The 25,546-nt window shown below is 34.7% G+C and overlaps 2 protein-coding genes and 2 pseudogenes across 3 annotated transcripts; 2 read left to right on the top strand and 2 right to left on the bottom strand.

The window, feature by feature from the left end:
* The first annotated feature begins 229 nt into the window (after positions 1 to 229).
* Positions 230 to 1,828, top strand: LOC120161721. 2 transcript variants are annotated; one of them, XM_039171933.1, is made up of 4 exons: positions 230 to 309; positions 808 to 1,061; positions 1,187 to 1,263; positions 1,670 to 1,828. In XM_039171933.1, exons 2-3 carry the CDS (start codon positions 834 to 836, stop codon positions 1,241 to 1,243), a joined length of 285 nt encoding a protein of 94 aa, XP_039027864.1. In that variant the 5' UTR covers positions 230 to 309; positions 808 to 833; the 3' UTR covers positions 1,244 to 1,263; positions 1,670 to 1,828. The 2 variants fall into 2 exon arrangements, with proteins under 2 accessions (XP_039027864.1, XP_039027863.1); XM_039171932.1 differs by lacking the exon at positions 230 to 309 and having other exon boundaries at positions 669 to 1,061.
* A 293-nt stretch (positions 1,829 to 2,121) lies between these two features.
* Positions 2,122 to 11,251, bottom strand: LOC120162415 (annotated as a pseudogene).
* Positions 11,252 to 17,557: 6,306 nt separating this feature from the next.
* On the top strand, positions 17,558 to 19,612 carry LOC120162063 (annotated as a pseudogene).
* A 385-nt stretch (positions 19,613 to 19,997) lies between these two features.
* LOC120162061 (NAC transcription factor 56-like) lies at positions 19,998 to 21,604 on the bottom strand. Its single transcript, XM_039172242.1, has 3 exons — positions 21,279 to 21,604; positions 20,884 to 21,188; positions 19,998 to 20,790 (listed from the first exon to the last, which is right to left on the bottom strand). The coding sequence occupies exons 1-3, from the start codon at positions 21,460 to 21,462 to the stop codon at positions 20,269 to 20,271; spliced, it is 1,011 nt and encodes a 336-aa protein (XP_039028173.1). The 5' UTR covers positions 21,463 to 21,604; the 3' UTR covers positions 19,998 to 20,268.
* Between the last annotated feature and the right edge of the window lie 3,942 nt (positions 21,605 to 25,546).

The following is a 25,546-nucleotide window of genomic DNA, read 5'->3' as shown; positions in this document are numbered from 1 at the left end:
TAGAACATATGAATAATTATATAATCATTTTGTAATTTTTAACAGTAAAATATTCCTACAAAATAACGTTTTATAATTAGAGAATTATTTTATCACTTTTAATGGTTGAAAGACTTAACAAAACAACGACCTATAGTCTAGAACCATTTTATATATTTTACTCAAAAATTATTGAAATAGGGCTCATTCCGACCCGACCCATAAAGACCCCAAGTTATTACACCACGAAAGCAAGCGTCCGTTCTTTCACGGAATCACCGTCCTCGGTCCTCCCCGCCTAACCAAAGCTGCATCCTTTGAGATACCTCTGTGAGTCCCCTTCCCTTTTTCTATTTTTTTCGAAGTTTTATTTTTCTTCTTCATGTTTTGCAATTTCAACTGTATTTGGGTAATCAAATGAAAAGTATATAAACTGTGCAATCAATTTAGGACTAATTATTAAGTATCTGAAATGAATTTGGCGTTATATTTTACAAGAAAGTTTGCAGATTATGCTTGGACACCTATATATGATGGTACTTCAATTTTTTTTTTAATTGGTTCGGTTTTCTCCCCTTTTTTTTCGAGACCATTTTTCAATTATCATAATGAGAATGACCCAGAAGAATGCTTAGCAATATATTTCACATTAACTAATTGTTTTTCTTGAATTTTTAAGACATTGGATTTCTTTTTGCAAAGACTGCAGTCTGGGGATAGGATTAGAACTTTTTCAATTAACGACCTGGTTAAATCCGAGTTCATAATTGTGTCAGTTTTTGTTGTAACTTGTAACCCGAATTTGATTTCTTTTGTACTTGTTGGTAGGTTGGTTTGTTTAGTTCTTGTTCATCATGGGGAGTTTCGAACAATTTAAGGCAACTGGTCATGTTAATGATCAAACCATGGAGGAAGTTGGTACTATTCATCCCAGAGCACAATGGAAGCAAATGGGGTACGAAGAGAAGACTCCGTCCATACACGAAGAAATGAAAAGGATGAACCAGCTTCCTGCGACTAGTTCGTATGTTACCCATCGCATGCTTGTTCTTAATAAAATTCTTCAACTGTTATCCATTCAGGTAATCAAGATACGGTGGCTTGATTGGTTAGCGATACTCGAAATATATATATATATAAAGTTAAGTTGAGAAGTTACATTTTGTAAAGAACTGGGATTTCATTTTTACCTTTTTGTTTATGCCAGAGAACTGCTTCACAAGAAGAGGAGTTGGAGTTGCTCTTTGCCGGGCTGTCTCTATGAACTAGCTGGTCTACACACTGGTAAACTTTTGAACTCAATAACGTGTTCAACCATAAAGATCGTTTTTGTGCTTTATGTTCTAAGATGATTAATGCTAGCTTATGTGAATTGGGTATGTGATTCGATTAAGCTATCGATTAATCCGCATATGGTAATGCTCGTTACATCTTATAATGCATCATAACTTTCTGTATGTTACCAATGGAATCTGCATGTGGATAATGCTTATCACATTTTATAATGCATCATAACTTGTTCATAAACTACTGGTTAATCTGCATAGAATAATGCTCGTTACGTCTAATAATGCATCATAACTTGTGCTAAGCCCATATTAACGAGTTATAGTGAACTAATGCCAACAGAAGGCATATGCATTTTGCTGCTGAAGTCGTTGTCTAAATCTGTGAAATGTTTCTTTTGCAGGCTGATTAACATCATGGCAAACTGTTCATAGTTCTTTATGGCCATTGCTAAAGTTTCAAGACTCAAAAAGGTCCAGTTGAAAACTTTGATCAACATAAAAACAAAGGGCTTTCATTTGCCAGAAAGTTTTAAAATGTTTATGATTTTTATGGGGGGAAATTCAAGGGTTGCAATTGTAATTTGACCTATATACAGGTCATGGCTTGCATTTGTACTTGCTTAATATTTTGTTATGGATTGATTGCAATGTTTCCAAAAGTTGGTTTCAATTCAACCTCTTTATTTGTGTTTATATCATCCAACAGGACCACATGATCATTAACACAATTAACAATATGGCTTGATCAAGCAGGTAAAAAAGTATGCTTCCTGGAGTATACATCGCATCAATAAGCCATTCCGACATCACAGAAAAAATGCAAAAATCAAGATGTTCAATGATTCGAAACATATATTTCAGCACCAAAGATGAAAATTTACTATATACAACATACAAGATGCAACAAAACTAAGTTTTAACATGGCGTCTGATTATGGAAATACAATGGCATTCAATCACAACTGAATACCACTACACCTACATCATGGACCAATAGATCCCTGAATTCACAACCAATTTGGCGAGGAAAGAATTTACGACATTTGAAATCCTGATGAAGGCATTACTCTAGACCGAAGTCAATGAAGAATAAGCTACCTAATTAGGTTTATGTACATGCACCAGAGAAGACATTCTTTTCTTTTCACTCATGGAGCACTACTATGCATCAGGATTCCATTCTAACAAGTTGTACATAAAACTCGAATGCAATGACACCGGTAGCTCATTTAGACTGTATTTAGCAGTGGAGCAGATATACGATACCTGCCTCCCCTACCACTTCTTGCATTGGATATGCTAGTAACCAAGGAGTTATATGCGTTTCCAACAGTATTAGCTCCCATAAGCTTTAATCCAAAATTATTCATCAAATAAACCAATTTAGTTTCTTCTTCTCCAGTTACTGTCTGCATCTCAAGTGCTTGTTCACGAGATAATGTCGTGTACAGCTGCAATGATTGATTTGATAGAGGATCACTGCTTTTTTCCAGCACCTTTTTCATATCATCTTTGCAATTATCAAAAGTAATTCTCAAGAGTCCCATTGATTTAGGATCATCTGTTAATGGATCAAACACAAATGAGAACTTCCCACATACTAGATCAGGCCACTTGAAAAGATCTGCCAATTGATCACCGCTTGGTCCAACATTCCGCGGCACAGACCTCCTAAAGTAGCTTTGGCGACCTCTTGTGGCACGGAGAATATGTGAAGCTTCCCTTAACCCACTCAAATAGGCACCATGCATGGTGGCTGGATATTGCCGAGTTGTGGCTTCACCAGCAAAAAACAACCTATTGCCTACACTTTCTGCAAGTATATCATAATCCCTGCCGGATGACTGTACCCTAACATGAGAGTATGAACCATATGAAAGGGGATCATTTCCCCATCTTGTACAAATTGTCTGTATAGGGTCAGGCACATTACACCTTTTGGACCATAAATAGCTGCAAGGAAAATCAATAGATCATAACACTACTTTTCCAATGAAGATACAGAAAATACAAGAGTTTAAACCATGAAAACAGAAAATAAATAATCGAATAATCTATGTCAAATACCACTCATCTTTATGCTCGGGATCGAAAATGTCACTGACATTTCAATTTTGCCAATTTTAGCACGGACGTTTATATTTCACTTCAATTTTGCCACTCCGTCGTTAATCCGTTAACGGCACGATGACATGGCATGGACGGGCCGTGACAGTGATGACGTGGATGCCTTACCAAAACGATGTCGTATCAACACAACTATTTTGATGCTCAATAAAGACAAAACGACATCGTTTTGCTTGAAAAAATTATTGAAATATTATGCAACTAGAGGGATTTGAACCCCAAACCCCTTAAAATTAAACTAAATGCTTAACCATTGAACTACATTATATTTTTCTATTATGTTTTCTATAAAAGTTATAAAATGGACCAATTCCTTCAAGCTTTAACAACCTAACACGCTTGAAACGACTCGAAATCCAACGAAACTATATTTCTAGTGAGTTTCCTGATATGGGTTCACTCAGAAAGCTTTACTTTCTCAACGCTAGCGATAACAACTATTCGGCCAAGTCCCATCAACGTTTCCAGTATATCTCGTCGAGCTCTCGATGAGGAACAATATCATAGACAACATTGACAATATTATGTTCTTACAAGTTCTAGATCCCTCTCATCATTCTCTCTACCGATACCAGTTCCTCTTTGTCTACCAACAACATCAATTTCATCCACAAATACAATACATGGGGCATTCTCCTTGGCCTTCTTGAAAAGATCACGAACTCGAGAGGCACCGACACCAACAAACATTTCAACAAACTCTGAACCTGAAATGGAGAAGAATGGCACACCAGCTTCACCAGCAATTACCTTGGCGAGAAGAGTCTTTCCGGTTCCAAGAGGGCCAATGAGAAGAACACCTTTATGGATGCGAGCCTCGACTACAATAAACCTCTCTAGCTTCTTCAAGAACTCGACAACCTCCATGAAGACCTGCTTCGCTTCATCAACTCCAGCAACATCATCAAATGTCACGCCATTGTTAGGCTCCATCTGAAACTTTGATTAAGATTGACCAAAGACAAGGGGGAAGCCAGGACCACCCGGTCCACCCATTCCTCCAGATGATCTCCTCGAAAGAAGGAACAACCCTCCAATCAAGATTAGTGGGAATGCGAGATTGCCAATCATGTTAAACAACAGTGAACCAGATTCTTCTTGAGCATTATGGGCAGCAAAGTCAATGTTCTTTTCCCTAAACTTCTGAAGAAGCTCTTGGCTGAATCCTGGAAGCTGCACACGAACTCGGTGAACACGGTTTCCCAACTCAGGAGAGACAGCCTTCATGATAGATATCGTGCCATTTTCATACAAATCCACTTTTTAACCCTGTCCTTGTCCAAATACTCCAAAAAACTAGAGTAGGACATTCTCGAGGAATAAGCCCCTTGTTCATTGGCATTCGCTTTCCCATTTCCTAGTAAAGCCGAAACTCCAATTCCACCACTTCCAAGTAATGACTGTAAGAATTCCCTTCTTCCTTCATGTTGTTTAGGTTTTAAATATGCCTTTACAAGGACACCATTCGATCTCCTACCCAGTATGCTTTCCAGAGAAGTCTCTACTCAACTTCGATTTTGTTCTGTGGGTAGACAAACCCTTGTTTCATCTTCGAGGAGCTTCTCCACTGATTCCCCCTCAGAGATGTTCAACACCAACTTAAAAATTATATTGGAAACAAAGCCTACGAGGCAAAGCAAGAAGACACCAAGAAAATTAAGAAGACAAGAAGGTATGCTATAAGATTTTCGTCATCGAAGAGCGAATCGCCAGCGAGGTTGTCGAGCTTCTTGCAGCGGATGATACCGTGCATAGTGGACGACAGAGTGAGGGAGAGTTTTGTGGTGGTGAAGAAATGAGAGTTTTGTGGTGGCGAATCTCCAACTTTTCTCAGGTAATACAGATGCTACATGGACTGAATAACTTTGAAAAAGTCGTTCATGTCATCGCCGTCAAGGCATTGGCATGCCATGTCATCGTGCCGTCAACGGATTAATGGCAGAGTGGCAAAATTGAAGTGAAACATATACGTCTGTGCTAAAATTGGCAAAATTGAAACGTCAGTGTCATTTTCGATCTCGAGCATAAAGATGAGTGGTATTTGACATAGATTACCCTAAATAATCTGTTGATATTTTTCACAAGTTAGAAAAATATATAGAACCTCTAAGTTTGCTTAGAACGCGATGGAGCAAGAGTGAAGGATCAGTGCATTCAAATGTTTGTGCAGCTTCACCAACCACAAGCGCAATCAATACCGGACCTCCGGAAACTGTACGGTAGCTGTAGAATAAAAAGAACTCTCCACGGTTATCACTAGTTTCGTTCAGACATCCAAATATGTCTAGCTCTTCTCCCCAGAAAACATGAGGGAAAATCATGGCAACTTTATTCAGGAGCCCAAAACCCAATCTGTCAATCGCAGCTAGCTTTCTTTGAGGTAACTCCGGTTCAAATCTAATGGTCTTTCTCTTTAATACTCCAAGAGGCACAATGCAAATAACCATATCTGCCTGGAATACTTGATTACCAACAACAACCTCAACTCCTTCAACACCATATCTAATAGCATCAATTGTTTTCCCATAGTTTATGGGTACTCCATCAGATAATGCTTTTATCAATCTCCAATTCCCTCCATCAAGAAAAAAATGGTCTCCACCCATCTCATAAGGATCATCCTGGTCCCAGTAGGCAGCTTACAAGTCTGAAAGACATCCTGCATTTGCGTATTCCAAATTAGCAAGATGCCACTCCAAAAGTTTGTTCTCCTCCGGACTTCTAGTCACAGCATACAACTGTCTGAGCTTTTTCTAGAACTGATCCCATAGAAACATAATTAGCAAATCCACCCATTATTTTTCTCAGTTTATTAACTTTGTCAAGCATCTTGTTAAAGATCGTTTCAATCCTGGAATCAACTTCCTTCTTGACAGACACCCCATCAGGTGTATATAAAGGGTAATTATCTCGGACCTTATGAAGCGGAATAGAAAGTTGCCTAGCTAGAACTCCAAGAGGATTGGCATGGATGCCGGTGATTACACTACCACCAAGATCCACAGCAGCACGTTTATCCTTCTTACCCATCTGTTGAGTATAGACTCTACCCCCAGGACGATTCCTCCCTTCTATAACAACTACCTTGAAACCAAAAGATAAAAGTTGCCTTGCTGCTGCCAAGCCAGCTAGTCCAGCTCCAACTATTATCACATAACCCTTAGTTGCCTCCTCTGGAAGGTAAGAGAAAAATGATGGTGAAACTCCAAAATTAATATACCCATTATAGAGAAGAAAATCATAAGCTGCAGACAACAAATGAATATATTCATTGCTCACAGTTTCTTTTATATGTCCCTTAGTTAGCCATATTCGTACATTACTCCTCCACCGAGAAAGAATATAGTTCCTAACAACAATATAATCATTTTGCTCTTTTCCACCTAATTCTCTTACCACCCCAGCTTTAATTTCATCCTCAATCAATGCATCAATAGGGAATCCCAAAGATAATACTATCATTGCCTCAATTTCAGTCTCTTTCTCCAACTCCTCCTTTGTTCTAATATTTCTAAACGCATCACCTATGTGCTTCTCTATGAACTCATCCATTAAATTCTCATCATAGTTCTTCTGTCCAGATTTTTTCCTCGACGACCTCTTCGATACCAACCCCTCTGAAACTAGAGTGTCCATGTAACACCCCAATTTAGGGGCTAAATTTTAAGAAATTATAATGTGGTAAATTTAATTGGTATTTTGGAAGAAAATGAGGATTAAATTAAAAAATTTCAAAGTTGGAAGACCGTGTCATAAAGTGTAGAAAATTCAGTGGCTAAACTCATGGTTTACCCATTTTTCTTTTTGAGATATTATAAACCCCATCAGACGCATATTTTTCTGGAAAATTCTAGTTTTCCTCTTCCCCTCAACCCCTTTTTCAACTTCGATCTACTCGTCGTCTGACCTCCGATCGACGAACCGAAACCACCATCGTGTTCGTTGTCAACCGAGGAACAAAACCCCTCAAACCTTTCGTCGTGAATCATCGCCGTTCGTCGTGAATTTCAGTCGGAAGTATCGTCGGTAATAACTCGGTTTTAGTTGGTTTTTCATCGATTCACGACGATCGGGTCATCCGTTTACGACACCTCCCGCACCATCGTGTTCGTTGCATCTTTCCGAGTTCGCCGGTGTCATCCTTGGTCTCCGTCGACGGCGGGGCGTGAGGAGGTGAAGCGGTCAAAGTTTCCGATTTGTTGAAATCGAGCTCTCCGCCGTTCAAAATTGTGAACCGAGCTTTGTAAGTATCTCGAAATCGCTCAAAATAATTTTTAGGAATTTTTTCGGGATTTTAGCACTGTTCACGCGCCCCCACGCGCCGCCACTGCGCGTGGGGAAGAAAAAAATGACCGGTTTGACCGGTTTTGGTGCATAGTTGACCGGTCACAACCCGACCCGTTGACCCGACCCGACCCGTTGACCCGACCCGACCCGTTTACCCGACCCGACCCGTTGACTCGACCCGTTGACCGTCGTTGACCAAAACTTTGACCGGCTTTGACCGGGCATTAAACGACCTTTGACTTCGACTGAGTATACCTATCCTGACATTTTTCGATGTTCCAAATCCGATTTCGCTGTCGGTTTTTCGAAATTCGAACCAGAAGGCCTCGAAATTGCCGGTCAAACCCGTTGACTTTGATTTTGACCGAAAATTCCAAATTTCTGAAAAGTCATATTTTATGCTTTCGATGTTCTGAATCCGAATCCGAAGTCCGTTTTGCCAAATTCAAACCTGGTAAGCCGTCTTTCACTGATTTATCACCCGATTCGATCCATTTATCGTAATTAAGCTCCGTTTCTGATATAATTTCTGTTTATATGGATCCGAGGAAATATTGGAAGTTGAATTGAAGATCAAAGGTGTTCGAATGGAATTTTTATGGTCGATCAGTATTGCACGAAAATCGAGGTAATACTTTACTACCTCTTTATGCTTTATAGAACATGTTGGTATTGATAAATGCATGAATGGAAATGTTTGGTCTTATATGTGTAATAAATGAAGATCTACACTAGATACGAATACAGTAGAAAATAGATAACTGAATATGGCTCAGATGACTATTATAAGAAATTGGAGGACAGTTGGAATTAAATTACAAGTTCTGAAATTAAGTGATAAAAGAATCAACCATGGATTGTAGATTATAATTTATCTCATTAAAGGTACTTAGATGATAAATTATGAGAATATTTCGATTAGGTAAAATTACGAAATTACCCTTATGGTGGAAAATGACAAGAATTGTCTCTGGAAGTGGATTAATAAATCTGAAAAGAATTATTGATCTGCTAAAACTATTGATGTTCATACGGAAATGTTAGTTTTACTTGGAAATTATGGATAACCGGTTTTTAACACCAAGAAGGTTTACGCAAGATACTATAAGTCTGTTAAGGAATCACTTCAAGATCAGAGAAGGTTCGGGAAAGCAATTAATCATAGGATCTCTAAATTATATTATTTTCGTTAAAAGCTAATATCGAAATTATCTGGTTAAGAAATTACAGAAATGCCCTTAAGAGATCGAATAGTCTGAGTTAACCCTGAATGAGAAAATACTTAGAGGATTCGTACTTAACTCGATTAAGTACAGATTTGATTGTTAAGATCCTGACTTAGCAGGAAAATTCATGATATTCCGTTTGTAAAATCTGAGAATGCACTTGACCCGAAAATATCCGAGAAATGAGTAAATACCTGAAGAATAATTTATCAGGGGTATTCTGCTGTCAGAATTATTCGAAAAGACTGAAACAAATGATGAGATTGAATTAAATAATAAGATTGGATAGAGGAAAAAGATATAAATTGGAATTAAATAATAAGACCGAATGGAGGAAAAAGATTGAAATACCGTGGATCTGTAAAATGACCAAAATACCCCCTGTAATGGAAATGACTCAAGAATGTCACCAAGCTAAGGAATGATTGGATATCCTCGAGCTCTGAAATGAATGGAATAAAACTGAACATCAAAATTACCAAAAGACCCTTATGGCCTAAATTAAGTAAATGTCTTGGATTAATTAAGGAATCCAAGTAAGCATAGGTATTGGACTACATTTAAAGGTAATGAAAAATAATTTAAGTGAGTAGATCAACCCTAAAGCTATGTCAATACCTGAATGACATATATATTACTGGAACATGTGTTCGTCTTCTCAAGTTTGGCTCGATGACAAATTTTTGAAGTATTTAGTTCAGCTCAGATCTAGATCGTATTCAGTACTAGGAATTGGACGTTTGTTCGACAAATCAACCACGAAGACCAAATTGAATGGAATGGAAGTACAACATGTGTTTGAAATTTAGGAACGTTTGAATTACTCTGAAAAAAATCCCGAAGTAACTGGAATGGATATGACTGTTAAATAAACTAGGTAACCTCAATGACTGAGGATTAAGTAAGTGGATTGGATAAGTCTGGAAATTCTGATGAGTTTATAAGATGTAATGTCCTTATGGAACATGAACTACAAATCAAGCATGTCAGTATGCCATGATATCGTGGAAGCTTGGAAATGAAATAAAGACCATTGGAAGATCTATTCAGCGATGATTCTGAAGATGATCTATGGACAAGAATTTGTGGTATTAACGAGAAAATACCCTGAAAGGAAAATGAATTGACCAGTCAAAATAGATTATTAAGATTCTGAATCTTCGTTCTCAAGATTGTTCGATTATCCGATCAATTGACATGCATGTAAAGGATTCTGAATAACCTTCTGATTACATACAACTTCTGAAAACTGTCCAAATAAGATATGATCCTGATAATTCACATTCTGAATAACTGATGATTCTGTCAGTTATTGAACTTTTCCAATAGTATTTCTAACTTCCGGTATTTTATCGGTATACTGAAAATCCGTGTTTCTCTGCCTGCTATTTAGCATCTCTGAATAATATCTGTAAACTCTGGTGTGTTCCCTAATCATATAAATATTTTATCTGATTTCCGACTTGAATTATGTTCTGATAAATGACCTGAATTCTGTTCTGATTTCTGATCTGGATTCTGTTATGATATCTGTTCTGAATTCTGTTTTGATTTCTGATATCTTCGTTTAATGATGGAAAAATGTTTTAATTGGGGGGTATTGTTGAAGGAAGAATTTCCGCAGGTACCTCAGCTTTGTGCTCAGGGCCTTATATGTTGTGTTGGGTTGGGTGTATGGTTCTGGGGAACCTACACATTATGTTGTGATGGGATGGGGGTATATATATATATGTTTTAAAAAGATCTGAAAAGTTACATGGTTTTTGGGAACACACTAGAAAACCTATTCTGATCTCCTCAACTCAGTCATCCGAAATATTTCTCTGAACTGAAAGCTCATTGTCCGTTACCACCCGAAATATCAGTAGAATCTCTGCTCAGCATAAAAATATATAAATGCTCAGAAGCAATAAGGAAATAAATATTTATCTGTATCTGCACGTTCATCAGCATCATCTGGTAGTTCTGTATTACTGAACTTTCCAAAGCTCACTCTATTACTCACCTTTTCAGGTTGAAAGAATTGTACCAGTGCATCTATCAACTTCAGTAAGGGAGTTCGTCCAGCGTTGTTGCAGAGTAGGGTACATGTGATTAGGGGGCATGTAATTGTATTTTGATTTATATACGAGTTTGGAAATATGTTTTATTTTTAAATAGTGAAAATTAATTTTATAAGTTACACGTTTAAATAAAAGTTTTAAATTTTCCGCTATTTTTACAGTGGGTCGCTCCGGTGGCCTTAATGTGACTTCCCGGATCGGATCGATATACCCGCATCGGTCTGGGGGTTACAGTCAATATTACTTTTTCTTAACAAAATCAGCTCCTCAAAGTCCTTAAAAATGTATGAAAACTACCAATCCAATCAAAACCAAGGCTCTTTTCATACAAACTCTACTATGAAGCCATATTCTTGACCCTACAATTCCAAATAACTCAGTGAATTTCTCATCTCAAAAACTAATGGATTTTCAAATCTTTTCACAGTTCCATAAAATAACACATCCAGAACTGATCCTACCTGTATTTTGTCCAAAATTGATATAATTTCTGACAAAATTTAAATTACAGAAAAATTCACAAACTATTGCAACTCTAAAATAAAAACCCATTTCTTTTCCTAAATTTAAATTGCTAAAAAATGGCATAAAATACATCGTAATTGGAATTATGAAGACTCAATTTGGTTCTAATATTAAAAAAACTAAAAAAAATACAATAAAGTGTTAAGGAGAAGGAAGAGTGGGTTACTCACCTTCAGAAGAAGAGTAGAGTCGCGAATTTGGGGGATTTTAGTCGACTAGTGTAAGTTTAATTAGGGTTTACTCATACGGTGACCTCGAGAAGTGTGCTTTTTTTTAATAGAAAATTGGAGTGGAGGGAATTGAGAATGAGGATGTTGATTTGGATCCTAATGTAAGTAAATATTATATCGGGTCAGAAATAGGCCATTGAAATATGGGCCCAAATAAAACGATCTTAATAGATACATAACTCTACTTTTAGACATCAACAAATTATTTTAAAAAATTAAGAAACTTTAATAAAATATAAGGATTCTATTTATATTAGAGTTAATTGCATCACATGTCATCAAAATATGATATTTATTTTAAAATAGTCTTTAAATTTTTAAATATTTTAATTTCATCCTTAAACTATGACTTGTATTCTAAATTAGTCCTCAAACTTTAGAATATTTCAATTACATCCCTAAATTATGACATTCATTCTAAATTAGTCACCAAATTTTTGAATATTTTAATTTCATCTAAAACTGTATGTATACTAATCACATCCCTTGTTAATGAAAACTTTAGGCCAAGTTATATTATTATATGTTTTAACAAAATAAAATTTAGGTTAAACTACGGTTGAAACCAATTACATATTTGGATGACTTTGGGGATGAAATTGAAAGATTTAAAAGTCTGGGACCAATTTAAAATGAGGGTTATTTTGGGTTTGAAATTGGAAAATTCAAAAGTTTAAGGACTAATTTAGAATGAGAGTCATAGTGTAATAATGAAATTGGAATATTTAGAAGTTTAAAGAGTAATTTAAAATGGATGTCATAATTTAGGGATATATGATGTAATTAATTCTTTATGTTATGATTAATTTTATCATTATATCAAGTAAAATATTAATAATTAAAATTTTAAAAATATCATTTTATGAATGAAATAGTAGGTGTAGAAGACTCCAATGGAAATTTCATGAGTCAATTATCGGTTTTGTATGGATGAAAATTGGTCTAAAAAAGTTCCCGCTGCCATGGAATTTTCGTCGGTTACTTCGTTTTTCCACAAGATTGCCTTTTCATACAATGGCTTATCCCCCGTTGGTATATAATATCTTTTCAAGGCTCTGGTTGGTGTAAAAGAAAGAAATGGGAGTCTAAAAAATTATTAATTAAATAATTTAGTTTTAAAATTTTAAAAATGATTTACATGTTATTGTATTTTCGTTAAACATCGTATGCATGTCATCTTTGCACTTACCCTTCAAACCTTCAGAGAAATAATTTTTTTATATGTAGCATCTATAAAAAATACATTTGAAAAAATAACCTCGAATACCTAACATTGTTCGAAAAAACTCTAAAATACATAGAGAAAACATCTCCAAAGGAACTCGAAGATCTAATATCCCTTGGGAAGCCTCAACCTGTTGACCTATCAAAATTAATTCTATCGCAAGTTATTTTTATCCACCTAATCTATTGACATATGAATAGTCATAATGATCTTACGTGGAACATCAACTCCAAAAACCAATACAAAACTTCTTATTTAAGATCAAGAGACAGGATAGATCAGCTCACCCTCACTCGTCTTTCTTCTACCTTTTTATAGAGACATAATACTTTGATATTAACCAACGATCGATTCACAATTAATTGTGGTTTTACATTTAAATTAGAAGGGATAAATTTCCTACATATGTCATAACCTATTTGTTTTATCAATAAATATTATGTAAAAAAATAATCCTTTAAACATGAGTGTAATGTTAATTTAATTTATATATAAAAAACAAACTATATTGTTAATAGTTTACAAATGGAATGGCAGAGGTTAGGAAAGCGATCTTGAAATTGGCCCATAAAATAGCGGTTAAAAGGATGAGGAGAGCTCAACTCAACATAACATAAGACATCCAAAAATGAACCCATTAATTCTCAATCTCATGCTTTGCTTTCTGTTGGCTTCCTCTCCCTTCATTCCCACGTCCACCATGGGTCGAGAACTTGTCGATAAGGGTAAGAACAGCTCTCTTTTTTTCAATTTTACATCTATAAGATTCAATTGAGTGCAAAATTTTCACAAGAATTTAATTGATTTTTTAATTAATAAGAAATAAGAATCCGAATATTAATCAGGATTTATGCATGTTAATTTTGCAGAAGTTTCCGTTTACGGTCAACCTGTTAACCCTACCGGAGATAGATTATGTCGCGGTAATGTTTGCTTATATACACCACCGCCTCCTCGATGTAATCACAGTCCTCACTACAAGCGCGGCTGCTAGAACACCCTGAATCTGGTATGTGGATCAGTGAGATTAGAATGGGAATTTATAACCGACAAAGTTTCGATCTGATGGGTGTTTCGGGTTAATTTCACCGCTAGACCCTGTGTTTTGCGATTTATTTCGATCGAATACATTAAAGTTCACAATAAGTTATTGTATTACGATTCTATTAAACCGATTCATTGTAGATGGAGTTTAGCACTCTGCACCTGAGGAGCCCGCTAGAATTGTTTGTTTTTCTTTGAATAATTATCAGCTTCAATTGATGGGAGCCGCTCGAGTTTAGCTTTACATTTAGATATTGTAAATTCGAAATGTATTTATTATATTTAAATTTAGGGTAAAGTACATAAATGGGTCATGATTATAAGGTGATGCTTTGTTTAGTCATTCGACTAATAAAAATTACAAAATGATCCTTTAACTATAGGAAATTTCTTTGTAGAGTCCCTCAATTATTAAAAGTTACAAAATAGTCACCTGACTATTCATATGTTTCAAACTCGTCATTTTTATTAAAAAAATTGATATTCATTTAAGTTGGACGTTAACCTACTGATTAAGATATGATAAACTTATACTTTAATGATGTCTATTGACACGGTCGTTACTTTTAAGCACTGACACGATCACATAATGTTTAAAGTACTAACTCGACGATATAATATAAATGGAGACTCGATCCATAAAATACACTTCAAACAATTATGTGATCAAATTTTATCCTATATCAGACAATAGGTTAAAGTCCAGCTCAAAAGGTTGTCGATTTTTTTAATGGAAAAGGATGAGTTTGGGACATATGAATAGTCGAGTGATCATTTTGTAATTTTTAATAGTCAAATGACTCAACAAAACAACATCATATACTCGAGAGACTATTTTGTAACTTTTAATAGTTAAAGGGCTCAATAAAGCATCGCTCTATATTTGGGGATTATTTGTGTACTTTACCCTTAAATTTAAGGGATAAATACCAAATATAAATTTTAATAGATTGTATAATGCAATATATAAATTTCGATTTTACATGATTATATACATGAATTTATTTATTTATTTTAATTTAGTTTTTAAAAATCATTAATATAGTTATAATTATAGTATAATTTTATATTCACTTGCATGCATACATAATTACATTATCAAAATCAAAACTTACATGTATAATAATATCAGAACTAAAATTCTATCTATATAGTTAAATTAAAACTATTTTTATATATAATTATACCCAATAAAAATTATATATAGTATTACGTATTTGACTTTAATTCATGTTCAGTTTTATTATTAATTTTAATTATAACAATAAAAATTATATCATATCATCTTACTTTTAATAATAAATCATTTTTAAATATATCATTTATATAATAAAAGACGGTTTTATTATCTAAATATATAATTTTTAAAGTTGTTTACGAAAATATCATCCTTCAAAGATTATTTAAGAAAACAATATGTATTTTTATTGCGTAAAGTGAAATGAATTTTATTTTAAAATGTGTGTTTGAGAGTACACGTTTTTACCCTACGTAACATTCTAATCAATAAATGTCAAAAAATTTATTAGATACGTGGAAAATACACATAATCATTTGTTTTGTTATAGTGTCGTTGTTTAGAGTGAAATCTCTAATAATTGAGAAATAAGTCGACTATTGTGAGAGGGAATATTTGGGTCTTGTGTTCGCCAGCTACCTTTCAAAATTATACATTATACTCATAATTCAAACAAAAATCTATTTTACTTTTTAAAACACGTTGTTTCACTTATATATCATCCTTGAGAGACGTGATTAATAAAGTACGTTTTTAAAACACGTTGGAGTTATTTTGTCGGTAAGCTCAAGTTGGAACCTCTATTGCAAACTACGAAGGCCAGACCTTTAAGTTTATCCATACTTTATCATATTCCTTGTATTTCAGAGCTTGGCCATTTTTTTCAGCCTAGTCAAGTCTAAAGATGTTAATTATGCTGTTTCAGATGATTGGTACCAAAGTTATTGTTGAAGGAAGAGAGCAGCACAGCCCTCTGAACGAAGGTTCGGTTCTTTGGATAACCATGAATAGATCTCCACTTGGATTTGTGGATGAAATTTGCGGACCTGTAAAAAATCCATACTATATATAGTGCGATATAATTCCGAGAGAGATGTCCCTGCTGGGATCCATGAAGGCACTTCTATCTCTTTTGTTCCTGAATTTGCTAACCATGTTCTCAACGACAAGAGTCCCCACAAGAAAGGATATGATGCATCTGGTGAGAATGATGAGGAGTTGTCGGATGATGCTGGGTTCTCGGATGATGAAAAAGAGGCCGAGTACAGGAGGATGCAATAAATCACAAAGAGGCATGAATGACCAGAGAGTGAGAAACCAGAAAAACAATAAAATGAAAGTTAACGGAGCTTGGAAAACTGATAGGAACTCTGCCCAGCAAACTGCAACGGGTCAACATCCACGTAATCAGAATCAACATAATATCTCCGAGTATCAGCGTGTTTGGTCAATCATAATTGTTCATCTTCTGTTGTGGGACAGCAAAATGTTGTTGGATCTGGCTTTGTCCCACCATTTTCGGTCATGCCACCGTCTTCTAGTAATATTGCACCTTCAAATGGAGGTTGGAATAATGGAATGCCAGGCCAGCATCCACAGAATGTTGTTTTCCCTAACAGGTTATCTGCGGAAGGAATGCAACTGCTGTCGCAGAATTATGCACAGCAGCCTATTCCTTTGTCAAACCCTGGAATATCTATGCCTACCACCAAATCAGCAGCAGCAGCAACATGACCCTAGCTTGAGCACATTTCCTAACATGGTCTTACCTGGTGGCCAGTTAAGCTCTTTTGCTGGACCATCCTCTGCACCTTTGCTGGGGATTGCCGGTCAAAATGTCTTTAGCCGAAGCACGTTCGGTATGGGTATGCAGGCCCAACAATTCCATAGTTCATTACAAAGTATTTTAATAAATGGACCTACGATAGATGAGAACTGTAATATGCAACATGAAAGTGTCAAAGCAACTTCGAATCATCCCAGAACTCTAACATGGGTAATCCATCGAGTCATGGAAGAAAATCATATCATCGAGGTCGTGGTCGTTTTAGTGGTGGAAGAGGTCATCAGCGATCTGAATGAATTCGAATGGAGACACGAGCCTTCTAGAGTTGATTGATTCAAGTAAAATTATATGTTTTGGTGTTTAACTTTTTGCTGAGTTTTTGCAATGCAAGAGATTTAAGGTAATCAGCATTGAATATGTCTGATGATTAATCAAGCTTTTTTTTCAAGTTTCAGTTCCCAATTCTTTCATTGTCAAGTCAACACTCGACACAATGTTTTGGTGTGTTTTTTCCCCCATAGATTTCACATTCAAAGAGTAGAGGTAATGCACATATTCAATGAAAAACTTCATGTGCTTAACTTAAAAAACTTGGGGTTCGTCATCAATTCTTGAATCAAACTAGAAATAACGAAAACCACCATGAAATCTTACCTCAAATGCAAACTTTTGGTAGGTTGCGAAGTTTATCACAATCGAATCCTACTGGCATTTTCCCTCCTTCTCACTCAACTCCACCTCCAGTTGCCACCGCAAAAATGTCATCAATGGAGTCTCTCATCATCCAGCTCCACGAAATCTCCGCTGTCAAGTTCCGCAGCTTCAAGCTAAAATCCGGCATCTTTTCGCCTAACTACATAGACCTCCGCCTCATCGTCTCCTACCCTTCCCTCCTACGCCAAATTTCCCACTCCCTCTTCACATCTCTCCCTCCTCAAACGCCCTTTAACCTCATCTGTGGCGTCCCTTACACCGCCCTCCCAATCGCCACCTCCATCCCCATGCTCATGCGCAGCAAAGAAGTGAAAGACTACGGTGCTTCTAAGTCCATCGAAGGCGTTTACGAGAAGGGTCAAGTCTGTTTGGTGGTTGAAGACCTTGTAACGTCTGGAGCATCGGTTCTAGAAACCGTAGCGCCGTTATGGGAGTTGGGAATCAAGGTGACGGATGCCGTCGTGGTTATAGATAGAGAACAAGGCGGGAGGGAGACTTTGGAAGAGAGTGGGATCAAACTTCATGCTCTGTTTACTTTAAAGGAGATGGTAAGGGTTTTGAGAGCGAAAGGGAAGTTGGAGGAAGAGATGGAGAGTTTGGTTATGAAGTTCTTGGAAGAGAACAAGAATGTGGCGGTGCATAAGGTTGATAAAGTGAGGGTTAAGAGTTTGGGGTTTGAAGAAAGGGCTAAGTTAGCTAAGAATCCTACCGGGAAAAGGCTGTTTAAGGTTATGGTTAAGAAAGAGAGTAATCTTTGTTTGGCTGCTGATGTTGGAACCGCTGCTGAGTTGCTCGATATTGCTGAGAAGGTAAAATTGGTTTTAGTTTTTCAGGTAAGTTTTGTAATAACTTGTTTTCTTGGTGAAGTTGAAATATTTCTATTAGAGTGATGAGCAAAGGGTTTGTTTTTATAATTTTTTTAACCATGTCTGTTAAGTGGAGCAGCTGTTTTTGCTCTTTGGCTGGTTTCTGTTTGTATACTAACTTGCTAAACATTCTCTTGCTCGATTGTTGAATTTATATGCAGGTTGGACCAGAAATCTGTCTATTGAAGACTCATGTTGACATATTACCCGATTTCACTCCAGATTTTGGTTCTAAACTTCGTGCGGTAAAATATCGAATGTTTTGTGCCTACATTTCCTGATTTATTTTCAGTATTACCTGTTAAACTCGGTAATTTGGAATCTTCTGAAGTGGTAGATGTTAATGCTAACTTGAACTAACAATCCTGTTTTGGATCTTTCGACTAAAGATTGCAGAAAGACACAACTTTTTGATCTTCAAAGACCGTAAGTTTGCCGACATTGGTAACACAGTGACAATGCAGTAGGAAGGTTAATCTTCAGTTTTTTGTAACCAAGTGTTCCTTTGTTTTGATGCCTTTTCTCTTTTCTTAGGCTTCTGGCATGTTCTTTTGCAGAGGTATCTTCCATATATTGGATTGGGCTGATATTGTTAATGCGCACATAATCTCAGGTCCTGGAATTGTGGATGGTCTGAAATTGAAGGTTGGTTTTGAGTCCTCGAAGTTACCTTCTAGCCAGATTTAAACTACGGAGTTGAAACTAATCGTTCTCGTAATTTTACATTCTGGGAACTGTTTTAGGGTTTGCCTCGCGGTAGGGGGGCCTGCTGCTACTTACTGAAATGAGCTCTGCTGGTAACCATGCCAAGGGAGACTACACAGCTGCTGCTGTAAAAATTGCAGAAGAGCATTCTGATTTTGTCATTGGTTTCATCTCGGTCAATCTGGCATCATGGCCCGGGGAACCGGTAAATCCAGCGTTCATTCAAAGTAACCCCCGGAGTCCAAATGGTAAAGGGTGGCGATGATCTTGGCCAGCAGTATAACACACCATATTCTGTAAGTATTTTATTCCATCATCACTCGTTCTACAATCTTTATACCATGAAGCCGTTGTATATATGAACTTTCCTTATCTTTTTCAGCTTAAACATTATTCCAGGTCATCTTCGATAGGGGTAGTGACATAATAATCGTGGGTCGAGGAATCATAAAGGCAGCAAACCCTGCAGAGGCGGCTTGCGAATACCGTCTTCAAGGATGGAAAGCATACACAGCTAAATGCAGTTGAGAAAAAGATCTTTTATGTTCTCTGTCCCTCCTTGCTTGAAACTAATGCACTCGCTTCCCTAATAACAAACACAGCGGGATTTTGTTTAATCAATAATTTTACTTGTTTGGCACCTTATAATACAACCCTTGAACCAGAGGTTTTGAGTTCGGAATACCCTTTAACCCTTGTATTATAGGATATAATATCTTGGATAAAATGAAAAAAAAAAAATAAATACAAATTGTAAAGATAGAAATAAGTCCATAATTAGCCAATATAATCCTAAACATGGGCATCGTCATTCTTCTATAGTAGTAATAATAGTGTTCTACAAGAGCAATGATTCTGTACAAGATATAAATGTTGCATTCCTAAAGCAAATTACATATATGTATTTATAAATTAACCTATATCTATGGCCTCAGGAGTTGAAATTTTGGTTCATCTCTTTCCCTATAACCAAAATGTCAATTTTTTTATCTCAATAAATGATTCATCAGATATTGTTGGCTGAATCAACAAGCATGTAATATGACACTGATGAAACTTCCCAAGCTAGTTGGAAATTTTGAGTTCCTGAAATATTTCCTTTTAATTGCGCATACAAATGGTAAATCTACAGAATACCCGGTACCCGGAATTCAATTAGGAGTGTACCAGTTCAAGCCTGGGAGTTAATACAAGGGCCAGAAGATCCCATCTTCGATTGACCCCGACATTGTTTGTTGTTGCTGTTGGTGAAATGAAGGGGCTTGAGGAAGCTGGCTAAGCAGGGATGCAATTGTGCCATTTGTGTCCGGTTTTTCCAGGTTTCCATCATTGATATCCCCCTGGAATCTCTTGCTTGTTGAAGGACTGGCTGTTTCCTCATCGGTCCGGTAAAGTGACAGGACACTCTTTTTAAGAGGGTTAACCATTGATAGGTCTTGCTTTGAGCTAGACCAACACCCGAACTGAGACATAGAACCATTGTTGTTCATCCCATCACTCCCCAGCATTCCATCTAACGAGTTATGTTCATGATTTTCAAGCAATTTCTCAGAACTTGTTCTCTTTATTTGGAATTGGAGAGTACCGATTGATGCTGAAGTTGGCGCTGGCCCAACCATGTCTTCCATGGAGTCATCTTTATCCTGATCCAAAGGTCTATTTGGGTTGTTTTTCTTGTAGATTCTACATAGCACCCAACCATCAAGCTATAAAAACGAGAAAATCAGGTTTCAAACAATCAAATTCATATCAATATGAACCATAAACTAAAATTAGAAACTAATTAAAAAAATGATTACCCTTAGTGAGTTTTTCTTGTAGCTCAAGTCACATCCAGGGGGTTTCTTGTTAGTCTTATCTGGAAGTCTATATTCATGCATAATCCAATTAGTTTTGATCCCCTTAGGAGGTTTCCCTTCGTAAAAAACCAGTGCTTTCTTCACACCAACCCTGTGAGTCCCTCCCGAATTTAAAACTGGCTTATCGGTTCCAGTAGCCTTCCAATAACCCGAAGTTGCCGCCCTATTAGGCCTTTCCCCATTCGGATACTTCCTGTCCCTAGGACTAAAGAAGTACCATTCTTGCTCACCAAACGTAGCCTTAGCTGCAATCCCCAAACAAATTCACAAATTATACGGTTTAGATCCATGTTATCGTAATCGCATATGTAAAAGATATTTGATAAAGGTTTTACCTGGTAATTCCCATGGATCAAACTTATACAAATCAACTTCTGCGATTATTGCATCCGGCAGAGCAGCCAAGCTAGCCTTTTTCTTCAGGTAGTGTACGAATAGTTCTTCATCGGTGGGGTGGAACCTGAAACCCGGTGGGAGACTCGGCCGCTGCAAGACTGTCGATGACTCGGTGCTTTCCATTGCTGCAACTTTTAACTATTAATTCACTGGTGAAATTGAGAACTTTTTAGCTTTGGATTCTGAAAGTCTAGTGGTGGAGAACATCATAGGGTCCTGTGCTTGTTTTGAGAGATTCCGCTCAATAAATGTTTGCATAGAGTTGGCAATGGCATGGACATAGACAAATTATTTAACGCACCATTGTTGATATCTATCTGCTTTTTAATCCACCCAATCTCGAGACGACACGTATCGACAATTCAGAAGGGTGTTTTAATCTTTCTACATGTTGCTACTACTAGGTTTTTTGTTCGCTGATTTCATGTACAACTGGTTGACAAAAGACATCCGGTAGTTGCCGAAGTTGATATATGTGAAAGTTGCTCTTGATATTTTGGATATCACACATAGGGATGGGCATGTGTCACCCGACCCGAAAATGTTATATCATTCACCCGATTCTACTTAAAAAATATATACCCTCCTCCGCCTAACCCGATTTTTTTAGATAAAATCCGAACTCAATTCTACACGACCCGAAATAATAATAAAAATATTATTTGTATTCAATAAAAACATTGATTTAATTGAAAAAAATATATATAGAGGGATATTATTGTAATTATTCCTAAAATATATAAGGTAAAATTATATTTTCGGGTCGGGTATTTTTCATCCTAAATCCGAATTCGACCCAACCGGAACATCACTTTAAAAAATCGACCCGACTCGAACCCAAATTAAAAAAAACCCGACCCGTCGGGTTCGGGTCACATGTCCATCCCTAATCACATAATTCATTTTCAATATATAAATTTATAAAATAAAACACATAAAATAATCATTAATTTTATTATAAAATATCCTTAAATATATTAAAATTTATTATTATTTTATAATATATAATGATTGTTTTATAACAATTCGACATATTTAATAATTATATTATAAAATTTAAAATTTGAGTAATTAAAAAATTATTTTAATATCACTCAATGACTATCTATATATCTTACCCAAATTTATATCATACATTAACTACGGGATGATGTTGCCACGTTCGATGAGCATAGATGATTATCGTTAATGTTGAGCACCATTAAATTAATTTATAAAACTTTAATATAAAGTACTAAACGGATAATCGTAAATTAATTAAAATTTTAAATGTAATTTAATTAAAATACAATATTTATAAAACATTGTCTTTAGGGTAAAATATACTATTAACCACCTAACTATTTATCCCTTTTACTGTAACCACCAATTTTTCAATTTTTTCAATTGGATCACTTAACTATTTAAATCTTTTCAATCAAGTCACCAACCGTTAAATATTAATAGAGGAGATGACGTGGTAGTTAATAAAATTTGTATAATTATACTTTTAGTCTTCATCACTTACACATTCTATTATTTTATCCCTAACTTTTATTTAATTTAATAAATTTAATCCTCAATCCAATTGTGACATGTGTCACTGTGTGATTAGATTTTTTAATATTTTTTATTTAATAAACTTTTCATCCAATTAAATAATATTACGTGTCACCAATTGAATGAATGAAAAATAAATTAAATCAATAACCAATACTGGTGGGGTTTGAACTTGGGGCACAAGTTGAAAAATTAAACACCCTAACCACTAAGCTAGACCACTAAAGTTGTCTAGTATACATAACATAATCTATATAATTTATAATATAATTAATGATAATAAATGACTTTATAAGGACTTAAACATGAAATAATTGAACAATATGAAAAATATAAAATCTATATAAACAAATATTATAATTGATTAATAAATGAATATGTTTTATTTATATTTTAAATCACATTTAATGTATAAATTAAAATAAAAGTGAATTTAATATGTTATAATTAAAATGTATCATTTTACATATTTTAAATCAATAGATTGTCTTAATTATTCTAATTTTATTGAACTGAAATGTATCATATCTTATATTTTAAAATATTATAGCGTCAATCGGATTCTAATCTTATTTAACAACTCTATATTAAAATAGACTAATTCAATAAAATCAAATTTCCCCTAAAATTTTCTTCAAATATATAATAAATAAGTAATAAAATATAAAATTCTTACTCTAATAGGGATATAAACAAGTCAATGCATAAGTTAAAATGTTTACTACGATAAGTCTCCTAACTATCATGAAAATTCTAAGTCAACGAAACACTTCGTTATATTTCAATTATAATATATTAAAATTATTTTTATTTTTATTTTTTCATTAAAATGATTTAAAATATAAATAAAATGCATTCACATTTTAATCAGTTATATTATTTGTGTGTGTTATATATATATATATATATATAATATTATCATATTATTCAATTATTCCATGTTGGAGTTATTATTATGTCATTTTCCCTTTTTTTATTGTCATTAACTATATATATCATGCCGCGATAGATTTTTTATTTGAATGGTGTAGCTTATTGGTTGAGGCGTTTGCTTTCTCTCTTCTTATGTCTTGGGTTTAAACCCCACTAATAGCGGTTATTGATTCAATTTATTTTTCATTCATTCATTTGGTGACATATGACACCATTTGATTGAATGGAAAATTTATTAAATTAAATAAAAATATTAAGAAAAAATCTAATCACATAGTGATATATGTCATCTGATCGATGATTAAATTTATTGAATTAATTAACAGTTAAGACCAAATTAATAGAATGTGTAAATAATGAGGATTAAATGTGTAATTATACAAATTTTTATTAACGGTCACATTATCTCCTCCATTAATATTTAATGACAAATGACTTGGTTGACAATATTTAAATAGTTAGGTGACTCTATTGAAAAAATTGAAAAATCGATAGTTAAAGTAAATGGCGTAAATAGTTAGGTGATCAATGGTATCGTTTACCCTAAAAATTAATGTTTTATAAATATTGTATTTTAATTAAAGTATAATTAAATTTTTAACTAATTTATAATTATACGTTTAGTATTTATAATTTATCATTTATAAATTAATTTAATTATACTCATCGTTAATAATGATCATCTATGCTTGACGCGAGTCACAAAATTTTCTAATAACTATTAACAGTTTATTGTATAAATCATTCGAAATTATCTATGGAAAGTGAATGACCACGGTGACGTTAAGTTAGGGTCCCCCCCCTATGCTGGATTGACGTGTGTGATCCCCACAGTGGTGGATCTACATGTATTGAAAAGTGGACATACATTTATTAAAATTAATTTTTATTCAAGTTAATCGTTTATTTTATTAGTAATGGCTACCTTAAATTTTAATTATACTTATTTCATTCAAAATTTTTATTTTAAATATATGTTCTTACCATTAAAAATATTTTTTAATTAATCACTTGATCTCGAAATGTGACAGACATAGACACATGGCGCACGGAGTGGGACCCACACAAGTGCTTTACTCTTTCAGATGTTATGCAAAATCCAACCACCCAAACAAAAGAAAAGGTCAGTTTTGGTGACTAATCCTTGGCCAGCACCACACCATCAATTCGAAGATTACAAGGAAATAAAATCAATCAAATCGGTGGCATTGCTTGTCATTTGTTGTTATCATTGTTTAGTAATAGTACGATCTGAAATTTATTCTAATTGATTATTGTATAATAGATATTGATATCGCGTTCAATTCTTATTACTTATGTATGATTTATTTTATAATCATCGGAAATTATCCTTTTATCGTTTTTATAACTTATTTAACGTCTATTCAAGTTATTATCTCGTTCACCATCAATATTAAAATTTGATACATATAAATTAACACATTTTAATAGTTAAAAAAGTTGTTATTTTTAGAGGTTATGAGTTCGAATATCAACGACTGTAAGGGTGATTAAGTGTTCATTGTCAAATGGTTCAGAGTATTTAAAACATATACTACTTTGTAATCAATTTTAGTTTAATAAAAAAATAATATATGTTTTTGAAAATGACTAAATTAATTTATTGGATAATCAACTTTAGCTTAATTTATATTTCATTGTTATTTGAAAGAAGGAAGAAGAAAATTCATATATTATATATTTATTGGCTAATCGAAACGTTAAATATATATTT

This window comes from Hibiscus syriacus, unplaced genomic scaffold (assembly GCF_006381635.1).
Source record: "Hibiscus syriacus cultivar Baekdansim isolate YM2019G1 unplaced genomic scaffold, ASM638163v2 tig00111402_pilon, whole genome shotgun sequence".
NCBI lineage: Eukaryota > Viridiplantae > Streptophyta > Magnoliopsida > Malvales > Malvaceae > Hibiscus > Hibiscus syriacus.
This window is presented reverse-complemented; position numbering and strand designations above follow the sequence as displayed.